Below are 23,031 nucleotides of genomic sequence, written 5' to 3' on the forward strand. Positions count from 1 at the left end.
GACTGAACAACAACAAAATATAAGACTGGAAGGATAAACAATCAAAAGGTAGTTGTGATTTTTATCTCTGGGTGATGGGACCAAAGGTAATTCATTCAACAAATATTTATTAAGCACCTAAGCTGTAAGAGGTACTGGATCACTAAGGTTAAAGGGGTGAATGGGATCAAAAGGGTGATTTTTAAAATTCCCTTATACTTTTCTGCTTTTCCCAAGTTTTCTGCTTGAGCATGCATGTGTTACTATGTAAATTAGAAAAAAAAAAAAAAAAGTGCTATTAAAAACCACAATGTTAGTTAGAAACCTTAGGCCCCATTACTACCACTGAGGACTCATAGGAATCCAGGCCCAAAGCCAAAAACCAGGGTATTGTCAGGGTTCTGAGGTCACCTCTAGCTCTCTGACATTCTAAGAATTCTGAGGAAAGAGAAATGCTGGACTTAGATCAGGGAAAAACAACTTGAAGGGCTTGGTGGAGGCAAGAGAGTTTGGGTCAGACTGTACCTTGGACAGGTCACAGAGGAACTGGTGATACCATATAGGTGGAGCACTGGTTACACTGCCTCAGGTGAATGTCGGACAGTCCACACGAAGAGCTGCAGGGTGAAAGGGGACAGGTCATCTCATGATAACTGGCATCACCATGAGCCCAGGTGATGAGAACAGAGCATAACCCCTGGGGGTGCCGTCGGTGATGAGGGTGTCTGGGTGTCCTGCCAGTGTGAGTGTACTTTAGGTGGATGGAAGAGGAGATGGGAAGAGAGTCGACTGTGAGCTCAGGTGGGGAAATCATTCAACTGTTGAGGCAGGGGAGGGCAAAGCTGAGCAAGACACACTGAGGACACTTGGAGACAACTGATTCCCTGGAGACCACGTGTCCCACAGAGCAAGTCAGGCACCATAGTTTGCCTGGAACTGACTCAACCCACAATCTCCCCTAAAGCTAAAGGAAGGGGCAAGGGACAAAGAAGAGGATCAGAGGGCAGTCAACAACCTCTCTATCCTTTAAATTTTTAAAATAAAATCCTGTGGCATGTGGGATCTTAGTTCCCAAACCAAGGGTTGAACCCACACCCCCCACATTGGAAGGTGGAGTCTTAACCACTAGACCACTGGGGAAGTCTATTCTTAAATATATATATATATATATTTTTTTTTTTTTTCTTTATTTAAAAAAATAAAAATAAAGGAGTGAAGGTGATTCTTTCACTCCAGTGAAAAATGGAGTCCAGTGGTTAGGACTCAGTGCTTTTACTGCTGGAGCCCGGGTTCAATCCTTGGTCAGGGAACTAAGATTCTGTAAGCTGTGTGGCACAGCCCAAAAAAAAAAAAAAAGTTTTTTTTTTCTCTATCATTTAATTACCCTTAACCTCTGCTTTCAACTAACTGGCTGCTGGAGAAGCTCTCAGGATGCTTTAAACAATAACCACCAGTCATTCCACAAAAATCAAACACCTTGGGACTTCCCTGGTGGTCCAGTGGTTAAGAATCCACCATGCAATGCAGGGGACATGGGTTTGATCCCTGGTTGGGGAACTAAGATCCCACATGCTGCAGGGCAACTAAACCTGAGCACCGCAACTGCAAGGCCTGCAAACCACAACTAGAGAGTTCATGGACCCCAACGAAAGATCCTACGACAGGCAACAAAGACCCCACGTGCCGCAACTGAGACCCAAAGCAGCCAAATAAATCAATATTTAAAAAATATTAAATGCCTCTCATGCATCAGGTCCTATGCTAGGCATGAAGATGGGGAATAAGAGAAATGTGACCCATGCCCTTATGAATGCTTTTAGTCCAGCATGACAGACATGGTAAGGAGTCACCATAAAGTGAGATACACATTACAAAGGAAATACAGGCTTCTGTGCATGCAGGAGGAAGGGACTGACCCTAATCTAGGGGTCAGGGAGGCTTCTCAGAGGAAGTAACATGTGAACTGAAGGATGCCAGGAGAATAAACAGAACAAAACTTGACTAGGCAGAGCTGGCAGTGGGTGAGGTAGATAAAAAAATAGCATGGATAAGGGATTGGAGATAAAACACACACACACACACACACGTGATGCATTCAAGAAACTGCTAGAAGTTTAGCAAGACTGGAGCACAGATTGCAAAGGAGAGTGTGATGAGAAGAGACTGGAGACATAGACACAGGCTATAGAGGGAATTTATATCAGTAAGACTATGTCACAAATAATCAATTCAAAGTGGCTTAACAATAATTTATTGGCTCATGTAACTGAAAAGTCCAGATACAGGTTACAGTCCAGATATAGGCTCTAGGGTTAGTTTAGCCCCAAGGACTGCATTCCACAGTTCCTCTGTCTTTCATGGTTTTATCTTCATCTTAAGGCTAGCTTCCATTGGAGTTACAAGGTGGCTGCCCACAGTTCCAGAGGTTGTGTGCTTCCTTATCCATGTTTGGACAAAGTGAAAGTGAGTTCCCTCAGTCATCAAATACTTGAAACACAGAGCTTCATTCTGATTGGCCTCACCTAGGTTCAAACCCATCAAGGAAAACAAGGCAAGAAAAGATGGTACCAGGTTTCTGACTTACACCACTTGGTAGAGGGTGGAAGAAGTAGTTTTGGGGACAGAGGAATTTGACTAGAGGCCTGTTGAATTTGAGATACTTGTGGGAGATCCAAGTAGGGACATCCATTAGGCAGGTGGCTATATATCTGAAATGAGCAGAGTCCAACCTGGGGATACTTAGCTGTCATCAGTTTACAGAAGCCATGGGAGTAGATGAAATTGCCTACAACATGAAGAGAGATGTAGGCAGAAGGCATGAAGGTCTCCAACTCATCACCCTGTGTGTTCAGTTCCAAAATGGCTAATGGTACAGTGGGCTAAATGGTGACCCCCATAAAGACAAGTCCATGAATGTCACCCTATTTGGAAAAAGGGGTTTTGTAGATGCAGTTAAATTAAGAATCTTAAGATCATCTTGGATTATCCTGCTGCTGCTGCTGCTGCTGCTAAGTCGCGTCAGTCATGTCCGACTCTGCGACCCCATAGACGGCAGCCCACCAGGCTCCCCTGTCCCTGGGATTCTCCTGGCAAGAACACTGGAGTGGGTTGCCATTTCCTTCTCCAGTGCATGAAAGTGAAAAGTGAAAGTGAAGTCGCTCAGTCGTGTCCGACTCTTAGCGACCCCATGGACTGCTGCCTACCAGGCTCCTCTGTCCATGGGATTTTCCAGGCAAAAGTACTAGAGTGGGGTGCCATTGCCTTCTCTGGGATTATCCTGGTGGGTCCTAAATCCAATGATAAGTGTTCCTATAAGAGACAGCCAGGGCTGCTTTCACGTTCTGAGATGGCCCACACTCTGTCCGTGAAGTGTGTTCCCTCTAAATAAATCTCCTTACCTGTCAAAAAAAAAAAAAAGTGACAGCCAGTAGAAGACACACGGACAAGAGAAGTCCATGTGAAGTCGGAAGCACAGATTGAAGTTATGCAGCCACAAGCCAAGGAATACCTGGAGCCACCAGAAGCTGAAAGAGGCCTTTGAACCTTCAGAAGGAACAGGACCCTACCAACACCTTAATTTCAGACTCCTCACCTCCAGAACTATGAGAGAATAAATCTTGGTTGCTTTAAGCCACCCAGTTTGTGGAAATTTGTTACAGCAGTCATAGGAAAATAATACAGATGGTGAGGTGGGCTCGAACTACAGGGCAGTCCCCAGAGCCCCACAAGGGCTGTGATTTGTCTTTGCTTCTGGTCCATGTCTGGGGAATAGGGGGATTTTTCTCCTGCTTCCCTGGTACATAGCTCCCTTCTCTGCAGCCATGGGATAAGCAGAGACATGGCTCTCGATGTCTTAAGACACAGACCCTAATGACCAAAGACTTGGCCTTAAGCAACCACAGAGAAGTGTGTGCCAGGCCAAGACAGGAGAAAGGGGGTGACCCAGTCAATCAGCCCTGAGTACACTCTGTCCCAACCTAGGGATACCCAGGAAACAAGACTCTGGGAGCTCAAACCTGTTCTAGAGTTTGGCAGACTCCCAGTTGCAAAGGCTTGCTCCAGGATCAGAGTCCACGTTCCCCACCCAGACCAGAGACATAGTCACACACAGAGACGGAGAGCTCAAGAGACAGCACCCATGGAGAATGGCACTTGGGAAACTAGGGAGCCGGAGCACAGAGCTACACTTAGATGTAGATCTGGACTCTGAAATACTGAGAAAAAGCAGCAGAGACGGAGGGGAGACGTGTGGACACACCACAGAGAAGTGTACAAGGAGACCCGACAGAGATCTAAAACAGAAAAAGATGGAAACAGTCAAAACATTTGGAAAGGGAATATGGAATAAAACTATGATTGGTGCTGGAGAAAGTTCTGGACATGCAAACTCCAGACTTCAGGTAGCATGGTGTTCCTGTCTCTGCCCTTCCCATGACCTCCCCCATAGTCATTATCCCCTTCTGTCTTATCCAGGCCTATCCAATTTAGATATTATCATGTACCTTCCGTGTGTCTGGGTCCAACCAAGGTTCTGACAACACAGCTGCCCAAGGCAATAAGCTGACCATCAGGAGTGCCTGCTTGGATTGCCATGGATGGCTCTTAATTTAGCTCCAGAAATGGCAACCTAGATTGGTAGATTGATTGGCTCCTAAGATGACCGCTTGGAGTACAGCTGTTCAACCATACATGTTTTGGCATACCGTATGACAGTCACTCTGACAAGGCACACAGTTAAGGGTACTGTAGAAATGTGATGCCCCACTCCTGGAATAATTGTGGTTTGACATACACAGGTCATTGTCAATGGGCTCCCTGAAAGCAGGGAAGCTATCTTAGTCTGGTTTTTCTTAAGCCCTGGCACAGTGATCTGAAAAGAGAAAAATGATCAATAATAAAAGACAGTTGAATATAAGATGGACTCAGTCAAATACTGGACCCTGTCCTTATGAACCTCGAGGCTATTAGAGCAGATATAATGTCATAAATCACCTTAATATGAATTGGATGGTAAGCAAGATTATTAGGGCAGGCAAAGAACTGTGATGGTTCAGAGTTACCAGAAATCTCTTCCTGTGGTGTAGAGTTGGTCAAGCAAGACTTCCTGGAGATAGCCTTTGAGCTGAGTCTTTTTTTTTTTTAAATATTTGGAGTATAGCTGATATACAATGTTTTGTTAGTTTCAGATGTACAGCAAAGTGAATCAGTTATACATACACATATATCCATCCTTTTCCATATAGTAGTGTTCATATGTTAATCCCAACCTATTTTATCCCTCCCCTCTACCTTTCCCCTTTGGTAACCATAGGTGTCTTTTCTAATTCTGTGAATCTGTTTTGTAAATAAGTTCATTTGTATCTTTTTTTTTTGGATTCCACATATAAATGATATCATGGTATTTGCTTCTCTGACTTACTTAACCATGACAGTCTCTAGATCCACCCATGTTGCAGCAAATGTTATTGTTTCATTTTTTTATGGCTGTGTAGTATTACACCCCCCCCCCACACACACACACATCTTTATCTACTCATCTGTCAATGGATATTTGGGTTGCTTCCATGTCTTGGCTACTGTAAATAGTGCTTCAGTGAACATTGGGGTGGTGCATATATCTTTTTGAATTATGGTTTTCTCCAGACATATGCTCAGGTGTGGGACTGCTGGATCATATGATAGTTCTATTTAGTTTTTTAAGGAAGCTCTATACTGTTCTCCATAGTGGTTGTATGAGCTGAGTCTTGAATAATAAAAGGGATTTACACAGAGGAGATAGTAAAACTATATAACACGGTAATGGGTATATAAGTACTGATCCAGAGTGGAAACTGGATGGGACACTCAAGTGGTGTCCAGAGCCTGTGCTGTGCCAAGCATTACTTCTTTAGATAAGAGGTCATAAGGCTAGGAGGGTCCCCAGAGGGGAGTGGGATAGCAGGAGCACCCTGGAGTTAGAGGCTAGTTACAAACCAGATTATAAATGTTCAACATATTTAATTAGCCTATACAACCGTGATGGTGTACATACCTACTAAATATGAGCCCCAGAGAAGAATCTCCTGAAATGGCCTTACTGTCTTCTGATTTGTCAAAGCCACTGGGGCCTTCCTAGAATGTGAGCTGCAGAACAGCAGAGGCTGTTCTCCAGGTGAGTGCTGCATCCCTAAGGCCTAGAACCGTGCCTGGAGGACTGGAGGGGGCTCACCAAATGTTAAGTGAATAGGCAGACTGGGAACCCCCAGCCCATTCTTGGGGTCCTCTCACTCTTCACCTCTTCACACCCATTTTCCCCCTCCAATCCATGCTCCACACTACCCCACAACATAACCTAGTGTGAGATATGGATTCTGTCACTCTCCTGCTCAAAGTATTTGATATCTCTCTTTTGCCCAGGATCCCATTTCCCCCACTTTTTTTTTTTTTTTTAAACCAATTGAACTGCTACTTTTTTAAACCCTGATCAGATTTTGCCAACTTCTGTGTTACTTTCTGAGGAAGAATTCATCTCTCTCCTCCAAATATTATGATAGTTTTGCCCTCACTCACCAGACAGTGAGCTCCTCAGGACAGGGACTGTGTCTTGTTTCCATACCTCTAGCCTGACATATGCTATGCTATGCTATGCTAAGTCACTTCAGTCGTGTCCGACTCTTAGCGACCCCATGGACTGCAGCCTACCAGGCTCCTTCATCCATGGGATTTTCCAGGCAAGAGTACTGGAGTGGGGTGCCATTGCCTTCTCCGGCCTGACATATGGTAAATGCTAAATAAAAAGAAGAGCGAAAGGCATTCCCAGCAGCGAGAAAGAGATGAACAAAAGTGGTCAAAGGTTTGGATAAAAAATGGATAGTTTAATTTGGCTAGAATATGAGGGAAAGTAGTAGGAGATAAAATGGAAAAGTCTCTTGGGTAAGATTTTGAAGGGACCTGATGGAAGATACTTTGCAGAGTGTGGGAAGCCAATGAAGGTTTTTGAGCAGAGGTGTAATACGATGAATATTACATTCAATTTTAACCCATCAGAGACTCATGAATATATGCAGCTGTCCATTCATATTCAAATTCACATCCCACCTATCCATCCATCCACTCTCCCACCCCCAGACTCCCCCAGGAGCTTTCCCTACCCCTTTACCTGCTCCCTAGCCCAGCCAGGGATGTATATATGGGCAGCTTCCCCTCTCAGCCAGAGGATGTGGGGGCCCCAGCTGCCTGGGGCTGGGAAGCAAGCCAGGGTTAGCTGAAGCTGGCTGACTAGCAGTCGGGCGGTGCCAGGGAGAACCTGTATAGTGCCAGGTGGTGCCTTGGGTTCCAGGCTGAGCCCATGACCCCGATAACCTTCTGGCTGGGCACATACCTGCCCCTCACTCCACCCCATTCCCATCTTGCTATCGGGGAGGGGGCACAGGGCCAGTTAGACCCACAGGACTTTGGCTCCATCTCCAAAAGGCCCTTCTGTGAGTCAGCTTGCTCCCCTCCAGGCTTGCTCCTCCCCCACCCACCTCCTGTTTCCTATGCACGTACAGCCCGTACACACCGTGTCCCAGGACACCCCACAGTCAGCCGCATGGCTCCCCTGTGCCCCAGCCCCCGGCTCCCTCTGTGGATTCTGGCCCCTGCCCCAGGCCCAGCTGTGCAATTGCTGCTGTTACTGCTCCTTCTGGTGCCTGCCCATCCCCAGAAGCTGCTCTGGATGCAGGGTGCTCCCACCACGGGAGGAGATTCATCTGGAGAAGATGATCCACTTGGTGAGGAGGACCTGCCCAGTGAAGAGGATATACCTGAAGAGGAGGACTCACCTGAAGAAGAGGACCTACCTGGATTGAAGACAGACCCAGGAGAAGAGAATTCTCTGAAGTTAGAGGATCTACCAACTGTTGAGGCACCCAGGGACACTGAAGGCCCCCAGAATAACGCCCACAGAGATGAAAAAGGTAAGTGGTCATCAGCTCTGCAAACCTAGGCTCCAGGAGGTTGGTGCTTCCCCCTCATTAAACCCCAGCCCAGGGAGGGATTATTCAGGGAAGAAGAGGAGCCTGTGCTCTGACAGTGATTTTTCCCAACCCCAGGAGCTCCCTTGCCACTAGCCCCTTACTCCCTTTCAGAGCTAGATGAAGAGACAAAAAAAAAAAGGGACACAGATGGAGAGAGGTAAGCAGGAAGAGACAGAAAAGAAGGGGGGAGGTTGGAGAGGAGAAAGAGATCAGAATGTGGAGAGCAAAGTATGAAGAGGCAGGAGAGGAAGGAGGGGGGCTGGTACCAGAGGAAGAGCAGGAAGGGTTTGTAGAAATCACCGCATCTTCAGTCTACAGATGAGGAAAGTGAGACCTAGGAAGCGGGAAACAGCAGGTAGAGGAACCTGGTATCTCAACCTTCAAGCCAGGAACTTTGGAAAAGGAGATGGAGATCAGAAAGGAAACGGAGAGTGGGGAGGAGGGATTTCTAAAGGAGAAAGATGGTCTACTAACCTGGGCCTGGGAACTGAGGTCTCCACCTACTTTACAGACCCTAAGACAGTGGTTGCAAGTGGGCTAGTAGAATCTTTGTGTGGCCCATCAAGCTGTGGCCTTTTATCTGGCTGCAACCTATTGTGCCTGTTTCTGGTGTTTCTGTTACCTGCTATGCTTTTGTAAGAATCTGAGTTTGTGAACGCTGCTAGTGAGGACGACCCACCTCTTTTTGGCCGCTGGGGAGGGGCTGGGCTCAAAGATCGGCCTCTTCATTCTTCTCTTTTATGCAGGGGATGGCCACAGTCATTGGCGCTATGGAGGTGAGACACCCACCCCTACACAGACCCAATCTGGGCACCCAGCTCTGCTTATGCCCGCACACGCATCCCTCTCACCTCGCATCCACGTCTGCCAGTCCCGGACAACACCCGTTGCCTGTCCCCCGCCAACCCCAATCCCCGCATCCTTTACCTCTGTTTCCCTCCCGGATGCCTCCTGACTCGACCGCATCACTTTTTCTACTCCGCTTCCCTAAAAGTTCCTGATCTTGTCTTCAAACTTCCTGTACACACTTGCCCACTCCAGGCGCTCCGCCATGGCCCCAGGTGTCCCCAGCCTGCGCTGGCCGCTTTCAATCCCCGGTAGATATCCGCCCGGAGCTCACTGCGTTTTGTCCAGCCCTGCGACCCCTGGAATTCCTTGGCTTTGAGCTCCCGCCACAACCAAAACTGCGCCTGTGCAACAACGGCCACACCGGTGAGGTGGCCTCCCGGGGGAGCCTCAGGGAAGGGGCGGAGTCTACCTGGAGATGAGGGGATGGTGATTGGAAGTTAGGCTGAGGGTGGGGCGGGCCCCGGTTCACCTGCCTCTCACCGCGCAGTGCAGCTGAGTCTGCCTTCCGGGCTGAAGATGGCCTTGGGTCCCGGGCAGGAGTACCGGGCCCTGCAGTTACATTTACACTGGGGGGCCGCGGGTCGCCCGGGCTCGGAACACACGGTTGATGGTCACCGTTTTCCTGCCGAGGTGAGCGCACAGCTGTCCGCGAAGGGTCGAAGTGGAGTGCCGGGTAAGGGATCTCGCCCACTCCTACTGTGTCTTTTCCAGATTCACGTGGTTCACCTCAGCACTGCATTTGAGGAATTTGACGAGGCTTTGGGGCGCCCAGGGGGCTTGGCCGTCTTGGCCGCCTTTCTGCAGGTACCAGCCCTGGACACTCCCCACCTGTTTTCTTAGGCCCTCGGGCTCAGAATATCTTGCCCCGGAAACTCCCATTCCCGCACCTGACTGTCATCTTCACTCATTAGTTCTTTGATTAACGCCCACTGTGAGCCAGGCTCTGGGCCACAAAAAAAGATCCCGAAACCGTTGATCCTGTCTCCCCGCAGCCAGTGAGGGAGGCTGACAGGGTAGACATATACACAGGACACATAGTCAAAGAGGTAGTCAGGGAAGGCCTCACGGAGGAGGTAAAACTTGAAGCCTTTGCTAGTGGGAAAGAAAAAGAGATATTCCATGCAGAGTGAACAGTACACATAAAGACTCAGAATATGGCCCATTTGGGGAATGGCACATGTGGGGAATGGTCAAAAGGAAGAGTCATTTCTCTAATACTTTTATAACCCATAATTTCCCCTTTGCAGAATGCACTGAGTCTAGAGAAGCATTTGACTTCTTTGGACTTGTACTGATCAAAGGTACAAACACAATGATTAGAAGAGGCTAATAGGAAGGAAGTATGGTGAGACACCTGTTAGACTCACTGCCTCCCTGACTCATTAACACCAGCCTCACAGCACTGCAGAGAAGCACCTTGGAAATAGCGTGTCCTGGCTCCAAAAGTCAAACTCATGAATTATTAAGGTGAATGCAGAGGTACCATGAATACAAAGGTTATTGGGGTTGTCTGTGGCAGGACCATGGAATATGTATAGAGTTAGTGATAAGTGAGCCTGGAAAAGTAAGTAGAGCCCATCGTTGAGAGCCTTGTATCCTAATAAAATGGCCCAGCATCCTCCTCTTCCTCCAATTTGCCACTGAAAATGAGTCCACCTAGTTAGGTCAGTTTGCAAAGTAGAAGTAAATGGACCTTGAGTAGTAATACATAAGATTTTGTGTTTCCCCAGCATTCTCAGAGCTGGGGAATGGGGGAGGATTGTGGGAATCCGCATCACCTACAGGCCTCCAGCCATGACTCTAGATGCATGCATTCATCTGTCTTGCACTGTCATCTCCTAGGAAGGCCCAGAAGAAAACAGTGCCTATGAACAGTTGCTGTCACGTTTGGGAGAAATCACCGAGAAAGGTCAGTTTGTTGGTCTGGCTCCTACCCTTGATACCCTTGTCACAAAGAACCATCCTTGGGGAGCCTCAGGTCTGAGGATGGAGGACTACCTCCCACAGAGAAGGGGGTTGCTGTGTGAACTGGCTTACTGTGACCTTGATAATAACTATGAGGCTGAACACAGCAAACAGGCAAAGCAAACTGCTGCCCACAGATTTTTTGTTTAAAAACCAAACAGAAACCAAGATAAGATGAAAACCAAATAAAACCAAAAAACAGTGTTTGGAACTCCAGGGGTTGAGTCTGGAGAGCTAAAATTTTTCTTGAGAACTATTACTCCTTCAAAGCATCAAATATTTGACTTTATTTTTTTAAATAATTTTATTTATGTTTGGCTCTGCTGGGTCTTCACTACTGTGCAGGCTTTTTCTAGCTGCAGCAAGTGGGGGCTCTTCTGTAGTTGCAGTATGCAGTCTTCTCATTGCAGTGGCTTCTCTCGTTGTGGAGCACAGGCTCTAGGGCATGTGGGCTTCAGTATTTGCAGGGTGCAGGTTCAGTAGTTGCGGTTCCAGGCTTTCGAGTACAGGCTCAATGTGGTGCACGGGCTTAGTTGCTCCGCAGCATGTGGGATCTTTCCCCGGCAAGGGATTGAACCTATGTCCTCTGCATTGGCAGGTGTTCTTTTACCACTGAGCCACCAGGGAGCCCAGCATCAAATTTTAAATTTGTAAATAATGTTGAAAATCTTCTTGTCCTTCTTAGTCACTCTAGGTCATTTTAAACCTCACCCAGCTGGATCTTACATTTTGCTAAACTAAAGAGAACTATGCCTTTTGAATTTTTGTGTCTGTCTTTTATAGTTATAGGTATTTACTTACAAATATTTCAAATTACAAATTATTCAGAAAATTACTCATTTTCTCTTTTGATTCACTCTTGGCTTACATCTGCATTCCAGCATGTTGTCACAGTATGCAAAGTAAGAGTGAAGACCCAGAAGAAGGGCCAAGGTAGCAGTTCTCTTACTCTGTGAGCCCCCAAAGCCTTTTACTTTCTACCGAGTCATGTCCTGTGCTGAGTTATAGGAAGGGATATACTCAGTGAAGAAATAGTCTGAGGGAGTTGGGTCAGCTTGGTTTCTGGGATTTAAAAATGTATCCCCAGCCAGGCTGTGACCCAGGGCCAACCTTCATCCCACCAGTTGGCTTCTGAGCAGGTCTCAAGGGCCTGAAAAAGTAGCTCCTGAGTTGCAGTCCCTGCCCTCTGGCAGGGAGGCACCCCCTGCACCCCCGTGGCTCAGCTCAGGAAGGTCAGACCATTGACCAGCAGTATATGGCTGGAGCCGAATGGGGACAGAGGGGGACAAGTGCTAGGGAAAAAAAAAATAGAATAAAATAAAAATGTATCCCTCTACCCCAGAGCTTTGGTGTGTGTATGAGGGGAAGTCAAGATAGGTTGGACCCCAGCACACATCCTCTCCACAGACTCTGAGACTTGGGTCCCAGGACTGGATGTATCTGCACTGCTGCCCTCTGACCTCAGCCGCTACTTCCGATATGAGGGGTCTCTCACCACACCCCCCTGTGCCCAGGGGGTCATCTGGACTGTGTTCAACCAGACAGTAAAGCTGAGTGCTAAGCAGGTGGGGTTGGGGTGTGGTGGTGACATTGGGGATGAGGAGGCAGAAAGAGATGAAGGGGCCGTGTGGGGGAAGTGGGGGATGTGGACAGTAAGCCTGTGACCCATTTGCTTCTGTGTTATGAGCCCACCGCTCACTGTCTGCTGTCCTCCCCAGCTCCACACCCTCTCTGACTCCCTGTGGGGACCTGATGACTCTCGGCTGCAGCTGAACTTCCGAGCTACGCAGCCTTTGAATGGGCGAATAATTGAGGCCTCCTTCCCCGCTGGCGTGGATGGCAGCCCTAGGACTGTTGAACCAGGTGCCACTTTGTCTACTGATGCTGGGACCCCCTCTCCAGCCACAGGGCCTGCATCCTCTCTTGTGTCCTCACTTGTCTGTCACTGGTGGTCACAGCCCCCAGCTCTAACATCTGCTTTTTCTCTTCAGTCCACCTGAATTCCTGTCTCGCTGCTGGTGAGTCTGTGCCCCCTCCCTTGGCACTGTTCAGCCAGGGGCTAGTCAGGACCACAATCGCTACCTCTGCGTTTCTGTAGAACAGACTCCAAGCCCAATAGGATAGTGTTGGATCAAGGTGGGGCTTACCCTGTCATCCCCAGAGCAAGAGTTGGTCAGAATGAAGCTCAAAAAAACTCCTCCAGTCCTCCTTCCCAAGCCACCTCTTTTGTCTTTAAGGAGGAAAAGGGTGCTTATCTTACCCTTCCTTGTGTACCCACCCCCTTCCCTTAGCTGGCCCCTGCTGGAGACACAGGGAGCAGCAGCGGAACTTCGGACAGAGCTGGTGGGGTGGGGTGCAGGTGGAAGCCTCTCTGAGGGAATCCTACAGGCTCTTCACTCCCTGAGGCAGTCTCTTTCCTCCTCCCTCCAGGCGACATCCTGGCCCTAGTTTTTGGCCTCCTCTTTGCTGTTACCAGCATCGCCTTCCTTGTGCAAATGAGAAGGCAGCAAAGGTATTATACTGACCCTCTCCCTCAGGCCCAGCCCCCACCTCCCCAAGTGGAGTCCAGAGCAGCTCCATGCAAATTGCATGCAAATGAGCTCATCCCTGGTGAGATTTCTGATTAGGCTTCCCTGTTGTGTAGACATCCAAGTGAGACCAAAGGGAGTGTTAGCTACCACCCAGCAGAGGTCACCGAGACTGTTGCCTAGAGGCCTGCCACTTGGAGAATACGCAGAGAAGCTGGTCAGAGGAATCCAAGGGGCAGCTGAAGACTGTCCTGTTCATTACACCACTTCCTTTTAAACCTCCAAAGATATTTTTAAAAATGAATATTTCTAATAAAACCTGTGGAAAGCAAATCCTTGTCTCCTAAATCAAAAGGATGGTGCATTCATTTCCTATCACTGCTATAACAAACTACCACAAACTTAATGGTAATGTAAATTTATTCTCTTAGAGTTCTAGAGGTCAGATGTCCAAAATGAATCTTATGGGCTAAAGTCAAGGTGTCTTCAGGGATGGTTCCCTCTGGACACTCTTGAGGGGAGAATATTTTCCTGCCTTTTTCAGCTTCTAGAAGCCAAGCATTCCTTGGCTTGTAGCCCCTTCCTTGCATCACTCCAATCTCTTGCTTCCATTGTCACATCACCTACAACTGCGTTGAAAGGACCCTTGTGATTATGTTGGGCCCACGCAGATAACCTAGAATAATCTCCCCATCTCAGAATCCTTAACTTGACTTCAAAGTCCCTTTACCCATGTAAGGTGACATTTCACAGGATTAGGATGTGGACATCTTTGATGAGGCAGCAGGAGTCTGCCTAACATAGATGTCATCAGGAAGCGGGCAGAAATGACCTATAGTGTTGGAATGACCATGTGTGTGTGTGTCTGTGTCTGTCTGTCTGTCTATAGTGTTGGAATGACTATGTGTGTGTCTGTCTCTCTGTCTATAGGGCAGGCTCAGTCTCTAGGCTTAAAATCAATGAGGCTTTTGGGCTTTCACCCTACTCAAGTGAAACCAATGTAGTTTTGTGGTTTTGCCTTCCAGTTGTGTTGTGCCCAGCCACCTGCTGGAATGGGGCAGTGCCGCTGACGGCAGCTCCTCTGCCCTGTGGGGAATAAGGGCCAGGCTGCTCCTCCAGCCCTGCCAGGCTCCTCTGCTCCACACAGCCCGTTCACAACCCCTCCTCGGTGAGCCTAGTGCCCCCATCCCTCTGGCTCACTCAGAGCTCCTTCCAACTTCACTCTTCCCCTGAGGCATCCTCTCCACCTTCTCCACTTTGGAAAATTACCACCACCACTGCCAATACCCAAGAAAGGCTTAAAGGGCCCCATCATGCTGGTAACATCAGTTTTATTGGTTGGGTTGGCAGCTAGCCTGGCTGGGGGCAGGGCCAGCCCTCAGAGGTTGTTGAGCTCCAGCAGTGTCTGGTCAAGGGTCTGGTGGATCTCCACGTTCTCCTCCTTGGCACTGGCCAAGGTCTCTGCGAGGGGAAGCAACCCGTGAGCAGGGGTGGGGTGGGGAGACATGAGGGGAGAAACATGGGGAGGCATGGACAGGGGGTGTGACAGACACGGAGTGGGCTGGAGGCATACAAAGACACAAACATTCAGGGATCTGGGGACCCCTTGGGTGGGACAGACAGATGGACTGACCAAGACAGGGATGCCTCACTCAAGGCTTTGGGGCCATGGAGGTGTATGGGAAGGCCCGAGTCATAAACTAATTTACCCTCCTTCTTTAGAAGGTTCAAGAGTTGGAAACAGGAGGAAAGACAAAGACTGAGCCAGGAAAGGGAGTGTCAGACAGACAAACTCTAGGCAGAAAACAGACCTGCAGCGAAAGCCCCCACATTGCTGGCATCCAGTGTCATTCCAAACGTCATCCCGGACCTTTAACAACCTTACACCCCTCTCCTACACGTCACCAGCCCACTCCCCTTCCAGTCATTCCTTTATATCCTGGAATCTCAGCTGAGCACTCTAAGGGCAGTGACATGCCTGGGTTTGCAGAAGGGCATGTATCTCAGAGGCACCAGAGGGCCCGTGGTGAATGACACAGTCATACATGCCCACATGCGTCAGTGAGAGTCATGCAGAGGGGGTTCTGGGGTAGGCCTCAGTGTTTTGTGGGTGATCTCAGTGGGGGAGGGAGTCACAAGATTAGGGGTGCCCACAGGAGCCAGGGTCTCAGCAGTGAACCAGTGCTCTGTGGGGGTGATGGCAGTGCTCTTTAGAGGGCAGGAAAACAGCATGGAGACCAAATGGAGTTTATTAAGCAGCAGAGAGTGGTGGAGGCCGGCAGTAGAGGGAGGAGTGGATGGATATAGAAGGATAAAGCAAGTGCCAGGATGGGCAGCGGATGTGGCGAGGGCTCTCCTAGGCTGCACCCAGCCTGGCTTTGCAGTGTTGGCAATTTCTGCTCCTCCTGCTGGCCCTGCTTCCCATAGAGAAAATGGAAAGGAGAAGAGAGAGGGGGCCAAGGGCCACACTGGTGAGGGGCTCAGAGGGAGGTGATGTCATTGAGCGCGTTGTCCAGCTCCTCACTGATCGCCTTGTACTTCATCTTCTGTGCATAGACTTCATCTGGTGGGGGGTCCAGGAGAGGGGGGCCAGGTGGGAGTGTGGGGAGAAGGAATGGAGGGAAAGAGGAGTGGAAGGAGAGAGGGTAATAGAAAGAGAGAACAAGAATCAGAGAGAGGTGGATGAAGATGGAATGAGGGAGACAGGCCAGAGAACAGGCTGGACAGCCATCAGGGCCCCCTCCTCTCCTCTCTGTACCCCTATGTCTTTTATCCTTCTCTGTACCCCAAGTTGGTGCTTCCCCAAGGACCTCCTGCCTCCCCCCAGGGACCTGGGGGCACAGTGCTTTGCATAAGCAGGAGTGCTTGCTGCAAGGGGAGGACACTCAAGCCAGAAAGGTCTAAAGTCGGAGAGAAAATTGAGGCTTGCCTGAGAGGGCTGGAAGCAAGAGATGTGGGAGTTATGAAAGTGAAATAAAAGGGAAAGACAGTTTTAGGCATGACGTTGTTGATAAGAGTGAGAAGTAGCTACAGACTAGCAAACACCTGGATATTTGTTTTCATTAAATCTAGCTTAGAATAGTATTTTCCATTAATGTTTTTATGAAAACCTAGATATTAAACCAAACAGCTCTCTATTTAATAAAGAGGGTGCTGTACTTGGAGACAGTGTTATCTGGATCAGTGCTACTCAGAGTCTGGTCTGAGGACCAGCAGCATCTGCATTGTCAGGGTGCTTGTTAGACACAGATTCAGTCCAAAGTCACCAGTCACTTCAGAGCAGGACCCAGGAATTTGTATTTTTTAAAAACTCTCTGAGGGGATTCTCATGCCCACTCAAGTTTGCAAAGCACTGGAGTTGATGGGGCTACATCATCTATCTACTTGGATGGGAGGCACAGACTGCCAAAACCTGTGGAGTCCTAGGGGATCCAGTCCTAATTTACCACTGGCAAGTCTCATGGGATAGGAAGATAAGTCATGGGTGGTACAGACCTATTTTGAAAGTCTTGGGGGTACAGAGGAATATCCTTTTTACCTTCCAGGTCATCGATGGTTTTCTCCAACTTTGCCACCGACCTTTCAGCAAACTCTGCTCGGGTCTCAGCCTGGGTGTAAAGGCAAGATGGGGAAAAATGACAAAAATCTAGGCCCTCCCAGACACTATCACTTAAGTCAACCTTCTGTTCTGCCCCTGTTCCCAATTCCTGCCACAGGAAGTCTCTGGTAGGGATTGGGGGGCTTGAAGGTCATTCGGACTGGAAGGACTCTCACCTCCTTTAGCTTCTCCTCCAGCAGTTTGATCTCCTCTTCATATTTATCTTCTTTGGTGGAATACTTTTAGGGACAGACACAGGTCATCAGTACACCACCCCCACAAAGCCTTCATTTCTTCACGGAGCCCCACAGGCTACTCCTGATTTTGTCTCCATCAAACACTGCGCCCCGCCCTGCCTGGGCCCATCGCCTCCCTCCCCTGAAGGAACCCATCCTCACTGCCCCTCTGCCCCCTCTACCTTGTCCGCTTGGGCTTCCAGGGATTTCAAGTTGTTGGTAACAATTTTCAGCTCCTCCTCTAGGTCCCCACATTTACTGCAGGGGGGTGTGTGGCAGGGTGGGATGTGAAGGCACAGTGGGGGAGACAGTGGAGGTGGCACAGTGGGGAAGGGTTGGAGGAGAGAAGAGAAGAGCAAAGTTGTGAGAGTGACAGCAGGCAGAGACTGGAAGCCCCAGGGCCTTCCCGACCCCCAGCAGTTTGAGAGAGAGCAGCCTGAGGTGGAGGGGAAGGTGAGCCGAGAGAAGGTGCCATTGGCCAGAAAGGTCCAGAGAGGTGACTACCTCCTCCTCTGAGGCCATCAGGGACTTGAGGGCCTGATCCATGGTTCGAAGCTCCTCCTCCAGCTGCCTGGCTCGGCTGGGGGCCAGCAGGTAGGGGTCAGAGGCAGGACCTGTCCCTGGGGTCCCCTGACTGGGGAAGCACCTCCCACTGCACAGAGTGCCCCACAGCCATGGGCTCAGGCCGAGGTTCACTTGCTACCCTGGGGTGTCCTTACCTCTCAGCCACCTCAGCTCTCTCTTCTGAGCGCTCCAGCTCTCCTTCCAGGATCACCAGTTTCCTGGCCACCTGTGGGGATGGGGGAGCGAGGAGGAAATCCATGGTGAATGATTGGGGGTGCCTGGGGTTCAGGTGTGAGAACAAAGTGGAGCAGGGCTGTCACCTCCTCATATTTGCGGTCCGAATCCTCAGCGATGTGCTTGGCCTCCTTCAGCTGCATCTCCTGCAGCTCCATCTTTTCCTCATCCTTCATAGCTCGGTTTTCGATGACCTTCATTCCTCTGAGAGGCAGGGTGAGTGGTGGGGGTGGGGTTAGGTCCAGCAGGGACAGGTTCCCAGCTCCCTCCCCACCCCATCCTCTGAGGACCCCCCTGCCCACCTCTCGCTCTCATCAGCTGCCTTCTCAGCCTCCTCCAGCTTCTGCAGGGCTGTAGCCAGACGCTCCTGTGCCCGGTCCAGCTCCTCCTCTACCAGCTGAATGCGGCGGTTCAGGGAGGCCACATCTGCCTCAGCCTGTAAGTCAAAGGTCAGAGGTCAGAAAGGCTGTGTCTGCCTTGGATGAAGATCAGAGAGGCATCAGAAGATGGTTAAGATGCTTGTCAGAACAAAGCTAAGCTTTCTGGCCTCCAGACATTCAACCTATTTTTTTTTTTTTTTTCACTAAACCATCTTCTTCGCAGATTCTGTGTTCCAGCCCAAAACATGCACTCTTGGACAAGCTCCATTCCCCTGCTTCGGGGCCTCTGCTAGCACTGTGCATAGTCTCCAGTGGGTATCTGCACACAAATCCCCGCGTCCTGTGTGAGAGCACTCCAACTGCTGGGATCAGGTCTGAGGTATCCCTGACTCCTCAGCGGAGTCTGGCTCAGGCAAGGGGTGGGAAAGAATCAGGCCAACCAGGCCACAGTGCTGCGAAAATCCGCCAATCACAGAATCAAGCTCTATGATGTCACTGGCTGCCAGGCAGACTCACAGCAGGAAGCTTAGGCGGCAAGCCAGGCTGTAGCCGGAGGCTCTCTGCCAGTGCTGGATGCAAGTGGGGGCAGTGCAAGCGCAGTGTGAGTGGCAGTTCCGCCACTGATCCTGCAATATAGAGGCAAAATCGTGGAGGTTTTGGAGATGGTCCACAGAAAGGGATGATACCTTGAGAAAAAGAGGACAGAGCAAGAAAGATCCCAAAAAGGCAAAGGAGAGAAGCAGTGCAATTTGGTGTTAAGAACATCTGCTCTGAGTGAGACTGCTGTCTTTGAGCTACTTGTGTGACCTTGGGTAAACTTATTTAGTCTCTCTAAGCCTTGGTTCCTCCTTTGTAGAATGTTCTGAGATAATGCAGTGCTTCTAACGCTGGATTAATAACAGACCATCAAGGAGGAAACAAACAAACAAAAAAAATCCAAGTTCTTTAGCTCCATCCTGGAGCCACTGAACTGAGATCTCCAGGGCAGAGGCTTCGAAATCCTATCTTTTTTTCTTTTTTAAGCTTTCAAGGGATTCTGAGGAGCCTGGCAGGGGGTTGCAGAGTCAGACATGACTGAGCGAGTATCACTCATTCACTCAAGGGATTCTGATGATAAGCAATCTTGGGAAATAGTAAAATAACACACAGAAAGCACTTGAGCACGTGCCTGCAGAGTCCCCATCCCATAAACTCGGGACTCTAGGTTCAGGATTGGAAAGGAGAAGGGACCAGTGCAGGGGAAGAAGAGAGTGAGAGGGGAGAGACAGGTGGCAGCACTGGGGGAAGGACAGGGGAAACAGCACCATATGTAGAAAGTAGTGTTGCCCTTACACTCCAGGGGCTAAAGGCCACCTAGAGTGACAAGGAACCCATCCTGGGCACAGGACTGGATGACTCCATGTGCAAGGATTCTGGGGACCGCACTGGGGGTTGGGAAGAATGACTCTGAGGAATCCTGGAGGTCTAGAGAGAGGTGAGACTCTATAAAAGGGAACCTCTCTTCATGGTCATAGGGTAACAAGTGACTCTGGAGAACCTGGGAAGTCCTGGGGCCTGCAACACAGGACTGACTTTTGGCGTTTTGTGCTTCTCAAGTTTTTCCCAGTTAGGGATGCTGCTCTCTTAACCACAGGACAGACAGTGCCATCCCCATTGCACAAACGGGAAGCAAGAGAGGAAGGAGAGACTGAGGCAGTGTGTTAGTTAAGTGCTGTGTTCAAGGTCATACAAGTCTGGGCAGTGCTTCCTCTCTACTCCCGGCGCTGCTGCCCCGCTTCCCCAGCTCTGTCCCTGTCCTCCCCTCCTCCTCTTCAGCCCCCACCCAGCTCCTTGGGTTTCCAGGCCTGCCTCCAGCTGCACTGGGCCGTAGTTATTTATAGAGTGTCAGATGCCCAGGGTCGCCTTCACCAGCAGCTGCAGGTCAGTTCCCTTCCAAGTGCCAGGGTGGGTGAAGAACCAAAACCAAAGACTGGAGGTCAGAGAAACCAACCTTGGGGGCAGAGGGGGGTGGGGAACATGGATAATGGTCAACACAAACAGTAATGTCATCTCTGATCTCGGATGTTCAGACCATGCTTATGCTAATCCCCCCATCCACTCAAGTTGAAGCCTCATTTTAAACTTAATCCTGGGTGGAAGGCAAATAGGGAACAGGAGGCAGAGAAAGTACCAGGTCCAAAGTGTTATGGCCATTCTCCTACCTCAAGGTGGGGGTTAGGACTGGCAGGAGGTGGAGATGTCTGGTTAGGAGGTATGGGGTGGGCAGAGAAATCTCAGAGTGAGCAGGACTTGCCAAGGTGGCTGCCCTGGCATTTGTGGCCTTGTCCCTCTGCCCTGTGGCCTGGCATGGTCTCGAGGCTGACAGCTTAATGAGGGTAAATAAGGGACCGACAGAACCTGAGCTGGGGGCCTAGTGCACAGCAGGGCCACTGGAGCCAGAGGTCAAGGCCAGGGAATTTCTAATGGCCCCCCAGGGGTGTAACTCAAGTCAGGGCCCATCTTTGGATTCGTTTTCTCTCCCCCTGCCCATAGCACCTACACCCACAGCCCACACCCCCAAAATGTAGCTGCAGTCTTCTCTCCATTTTCAGCTGGAGGATTAGTTGAGGTGGAGGGTAAATTCTTGTACTACCCACCCCCACGATGACTCATTGTTTGATCACTGTACATTCTAAGAGCTGGAACCCAATGGAATTGCAATGCTATGTCCTCTGGGGGAAGTGGTAAGTGGTTTTGATTTACCCACTGTCTTGAATTATTTGTGCCAGCTTGCTCTAGCCTGGGTTCTTGCAAGGAAACCCTTTCAGTCCTGCTGAAGAAGGTCCCTCCATCCCCATCTGGGACCCCTTACAGTGCACTAATTCTCCCACACCCCCAGGTCCACACTCACGTCAGTGGCTTTCTTCTCAGCCTGCTCCAGTTTCTCCTGGGCATCCTTCACTGATTCAGAATACTTTTCCACCTCGTCCTCCGTCCCTTTTAGCTTTTTCTGGAGGGCCTGCTGCTCCTCTTCCAGCTGGGAGAGAAAAACATCAGTCAGCCAGGCCCAGGCCCAGGCCAGAGTCAGGGGTGTGTGTGAGGGGGTACTGAGATATTTAGAGGCTGTCAGGGAGGAAGAGGGACATCAGAGGACAGTGGGGGACAGTGCAGCTAGGGGTGTGTAGGGATCTGGTGGGAATAGAAAGAAAGTTCCCAGCCCCAAGGAGCAGGCCCATCATGGCTCTCTGCAAGGGCAGGAGTGGAAATCTGGGGACTGGGGCTCCCCAGGCTAAGGTGGGTGGAATGAAGTGTGGCTCTGGTGAGGGACCCTCCGGGGTACTATGAAGGCTCAGCAGCCCCCACACTGGACGGTAGAGAGCATTGGTGAGCAGGCCAGTGGCTGGGGGGCATAGGGCAGGGCCGACCCTGCCCTCATTGTGGGGTGGGGCGGGGGCTGCGCCGGGCCTGGGACCCCCCCACCTGCTTGCAGCGGTCCTCAGCTTGCTTCTTGTCGGCCTCGGCCTGCTCTGCGCGGTCGATGGCATTCTCCTTGTCCAGTTTTAACATCTGCATCTTCTTCTTGATGGCGTCCATGGTTGCGGTGGGGGACGGGCCGGCCGGCGGGCAGTGCGGACCGGGAGAACTGGGCTGGCCTCTCGGACTGGGCGCACGGGTGGCGGTCGAGGAGCACCAAGCGGGACTGGGATGTCCCTGCCGCGCGGGCGCCTAAAAGGCGGGGAGGGACCGGGCGGAGCTGGGGGCCAAGACCCTCCCCCACTGCGTCCCAAACCTTGTAGGGGCAGAAGCACTGCAGGGTCGGGGGGCGCGGCCACCCCCTGCGCCCACCCCCTCGGGACCGCCCCCTCGGGGCCCCGCCTCTCCCTTCTATCTCACCCATCCTACCCCCACCCCGCCCGCAGCCTTCGGACGGTAAAGTAGATGGATAGTCGGCTGAAAAAACTAGCGCCGAGGAGGGGAGGGGACCCTGGGGCTGGGGGCTCTGCACTTCTCCTGAGTGACAGCGCGGCCCTGTGGCAGCTGCGGCTGGGGCCCCTGGGGCTATTTCGGGGCTTGAGCTCACGGCAGCTGCCCGGGCACAAGGACCAGAGTGCAGAGTGTCCCCCCGTCAACTGCAGCAGCCGCTGCCCTTAATTTAGAAGTTTCCTGTAAATCCCCTCGGATTAAATGTCTCTTGGGAGGAGGGACTCCTCTGCCACTTTAGTGCCTCAGTTTACCCTGAGTTCCAGACTCTGGCTTTGCGTTACCGACACGGCAGTGACAGCGATGAGTCTCACCAGGGACTTGGGGAAACTGAGGCAGGAGGGGAGCCCAGAAGCCCGGTCGCAGTGCAGATTGAGGCCGGGTTCGCTGCCCCCGAGGGCGGGCCTGACCTCTCTTCCCCTCGCTCCCCGCTTCCAGCCCCTACCCCCGGAGCCAGGGCCCCTCCTCTACTGCAGACCAGCCTCGGATCCCAGCTCCGCGCCCGCCCGCCCCGCCCCCCACGTGCCCCGCATATTTTCCACGTGGCTTCTGCCAGGCAGGACGCTGCGCGCTCCCTACCCCCATCCCCACCTCCACCGGGACGCGTCCCTACGGTCCCTTCCCTGTCCCTCCTCGGGGCTCCCCCACCCCCACCGCCCTCCACTCACCCCCGCCCACCCCCGTTTTCTCCTAGCTTCCCCGGGCGCCCTCCCTTCTCCTCCCCTTCTCCCGGCGGACTCT

General features: G+C 50.9%; 2 protein-coding genes across 3 annotated transcripts; one reads left to right on the forward strand and one right to left on the reverse strand.

The window, feature by feature from the left end:
- The first annotated feature begins 8,746 nt into the window (after positions 1-8,746).
- CA9 (carbonic anhydrase 9) lies at positions 8,747-13,651 on the forward strand. Its single transcript, XM_055579719.1, has 10 exons — positions 8,747-8,752; positions 9,078-9,188; positions 9,267-9,455; positions 9,537-9,629; positions 10,668-10,734; positions 12,198-12,355; positions 12,509-12,653; positions 12,782-12,808; positions 13,221-13,302; positions 13,435-13,651. Exons 1-10 carry the CDS (start codon positions 8,747-8,749, stop codon positions 13,499-13,501), a joined length of 945 nt encoding a protein of 314 aa, XP_055435694.1. The 3' UTR covers positions 13,502-13,651.
- A 981-nt stretch (positions 13,652-14,632) lies between these two features.
- TPM2 (tropomyosin 2) lies at positions 14,633-22,040 on the reverse strand. Of its 2 annotated transcripts, none has more exons than XM_055578471.1 (9): positions 21,790-22,040; positions 21,221-21,346; positions 18,253-18,386; positions 18,037-18,154; positions 17,872-17,942; positions 17,335-17,410; positions 17,093-17,155; positions 16,857-16,926; positions 14,633-14,779 (listed from the first exon to the last, which is right to left on the reverse strand). In XM_055578471.1, the coding sequence occupies exons 1-9, from the start codon at positions 21,901-21,903 to the stop codon at positions 14,697-14,699; spliced, it is 855 nt and encodes a 284-aa protein (XP_055434446.1). In that variant the 5' UTR covers positions 21,904-22,040; the 3' UTR covers positions 14,633-14,696. The 2 variants fall into 2 exon arrangements, with proteins under 2 accessions (XP_055434446.1, XP_055434445.1); XM_055578470.1 differs by lacking the exon at positions 14,633-14,779 and adding an exon at positions 15,550-15,881 and having other exon boundaries at positions 21,790-22,030.
- Between the last annotated feature and the right edge of the window lie 991 nt (positions 22,041-23,031).

Source organism: Bubalus kerabau, chromosome 4 (genome assembly GCF_029407905.1).
Source record: "Bubalus kerabau isolate K-KA32 ecotype Philippines breed swamp buffalo chromosome 4, PCC_UOA_SB_1v2, whole genome shotgun sequence".
NCBI classification, from domain to species: domain Eukaryota; kingdom Metazoa; phylum Chordata; class Mammalia; order Artiodactyla; family Bovidae; genus Bubalus; species Bubalus kerabau.

Excerpts from the sequence above, each read along its gene's own strand:
- CA9 (XM_055579719.1), top strand. Across the intron at positions 10,735-12,197 it reads GGGAGAAATCACCGAGAAAG|ACTCTGAGACTTGGGTCCCA; the intron begins GTCAGTTTGTTG and ends TCCTCTCCACAG. Across the intron at positions 12,356-12,508 it reads TAAAGCTGAGTGCTAAGCAG|CTCCACACCCTCTCTGACTC; the intron begins GTGGGGTTGGGG and ends TGTCCTCCCCAG.
- TPM2 (XM_055578471.1), bottom strand. The coding sequence starts at position 21,903 with ATGGACGCCATCAAGAAGAAGATGCAGATGTTAAAACTGGACAAGGAG. Across the intron at positions 21,347-21,789 it reads CTGAGGACCGCTGCAAGCAG|CTGGAAGAGGAGCAGCAGGC; the intron begins GTGGGGGGGTCC and ends TTTCTCTCCCAG. Across the intron at positions 16,927-17,092 it reads TGGAGGAGAAGCTAAAGGAG|GCTGAGACCCGAGCAGAGTT; the intron begins GTGAGAGTCCTT and ends CTTTACACCCAG.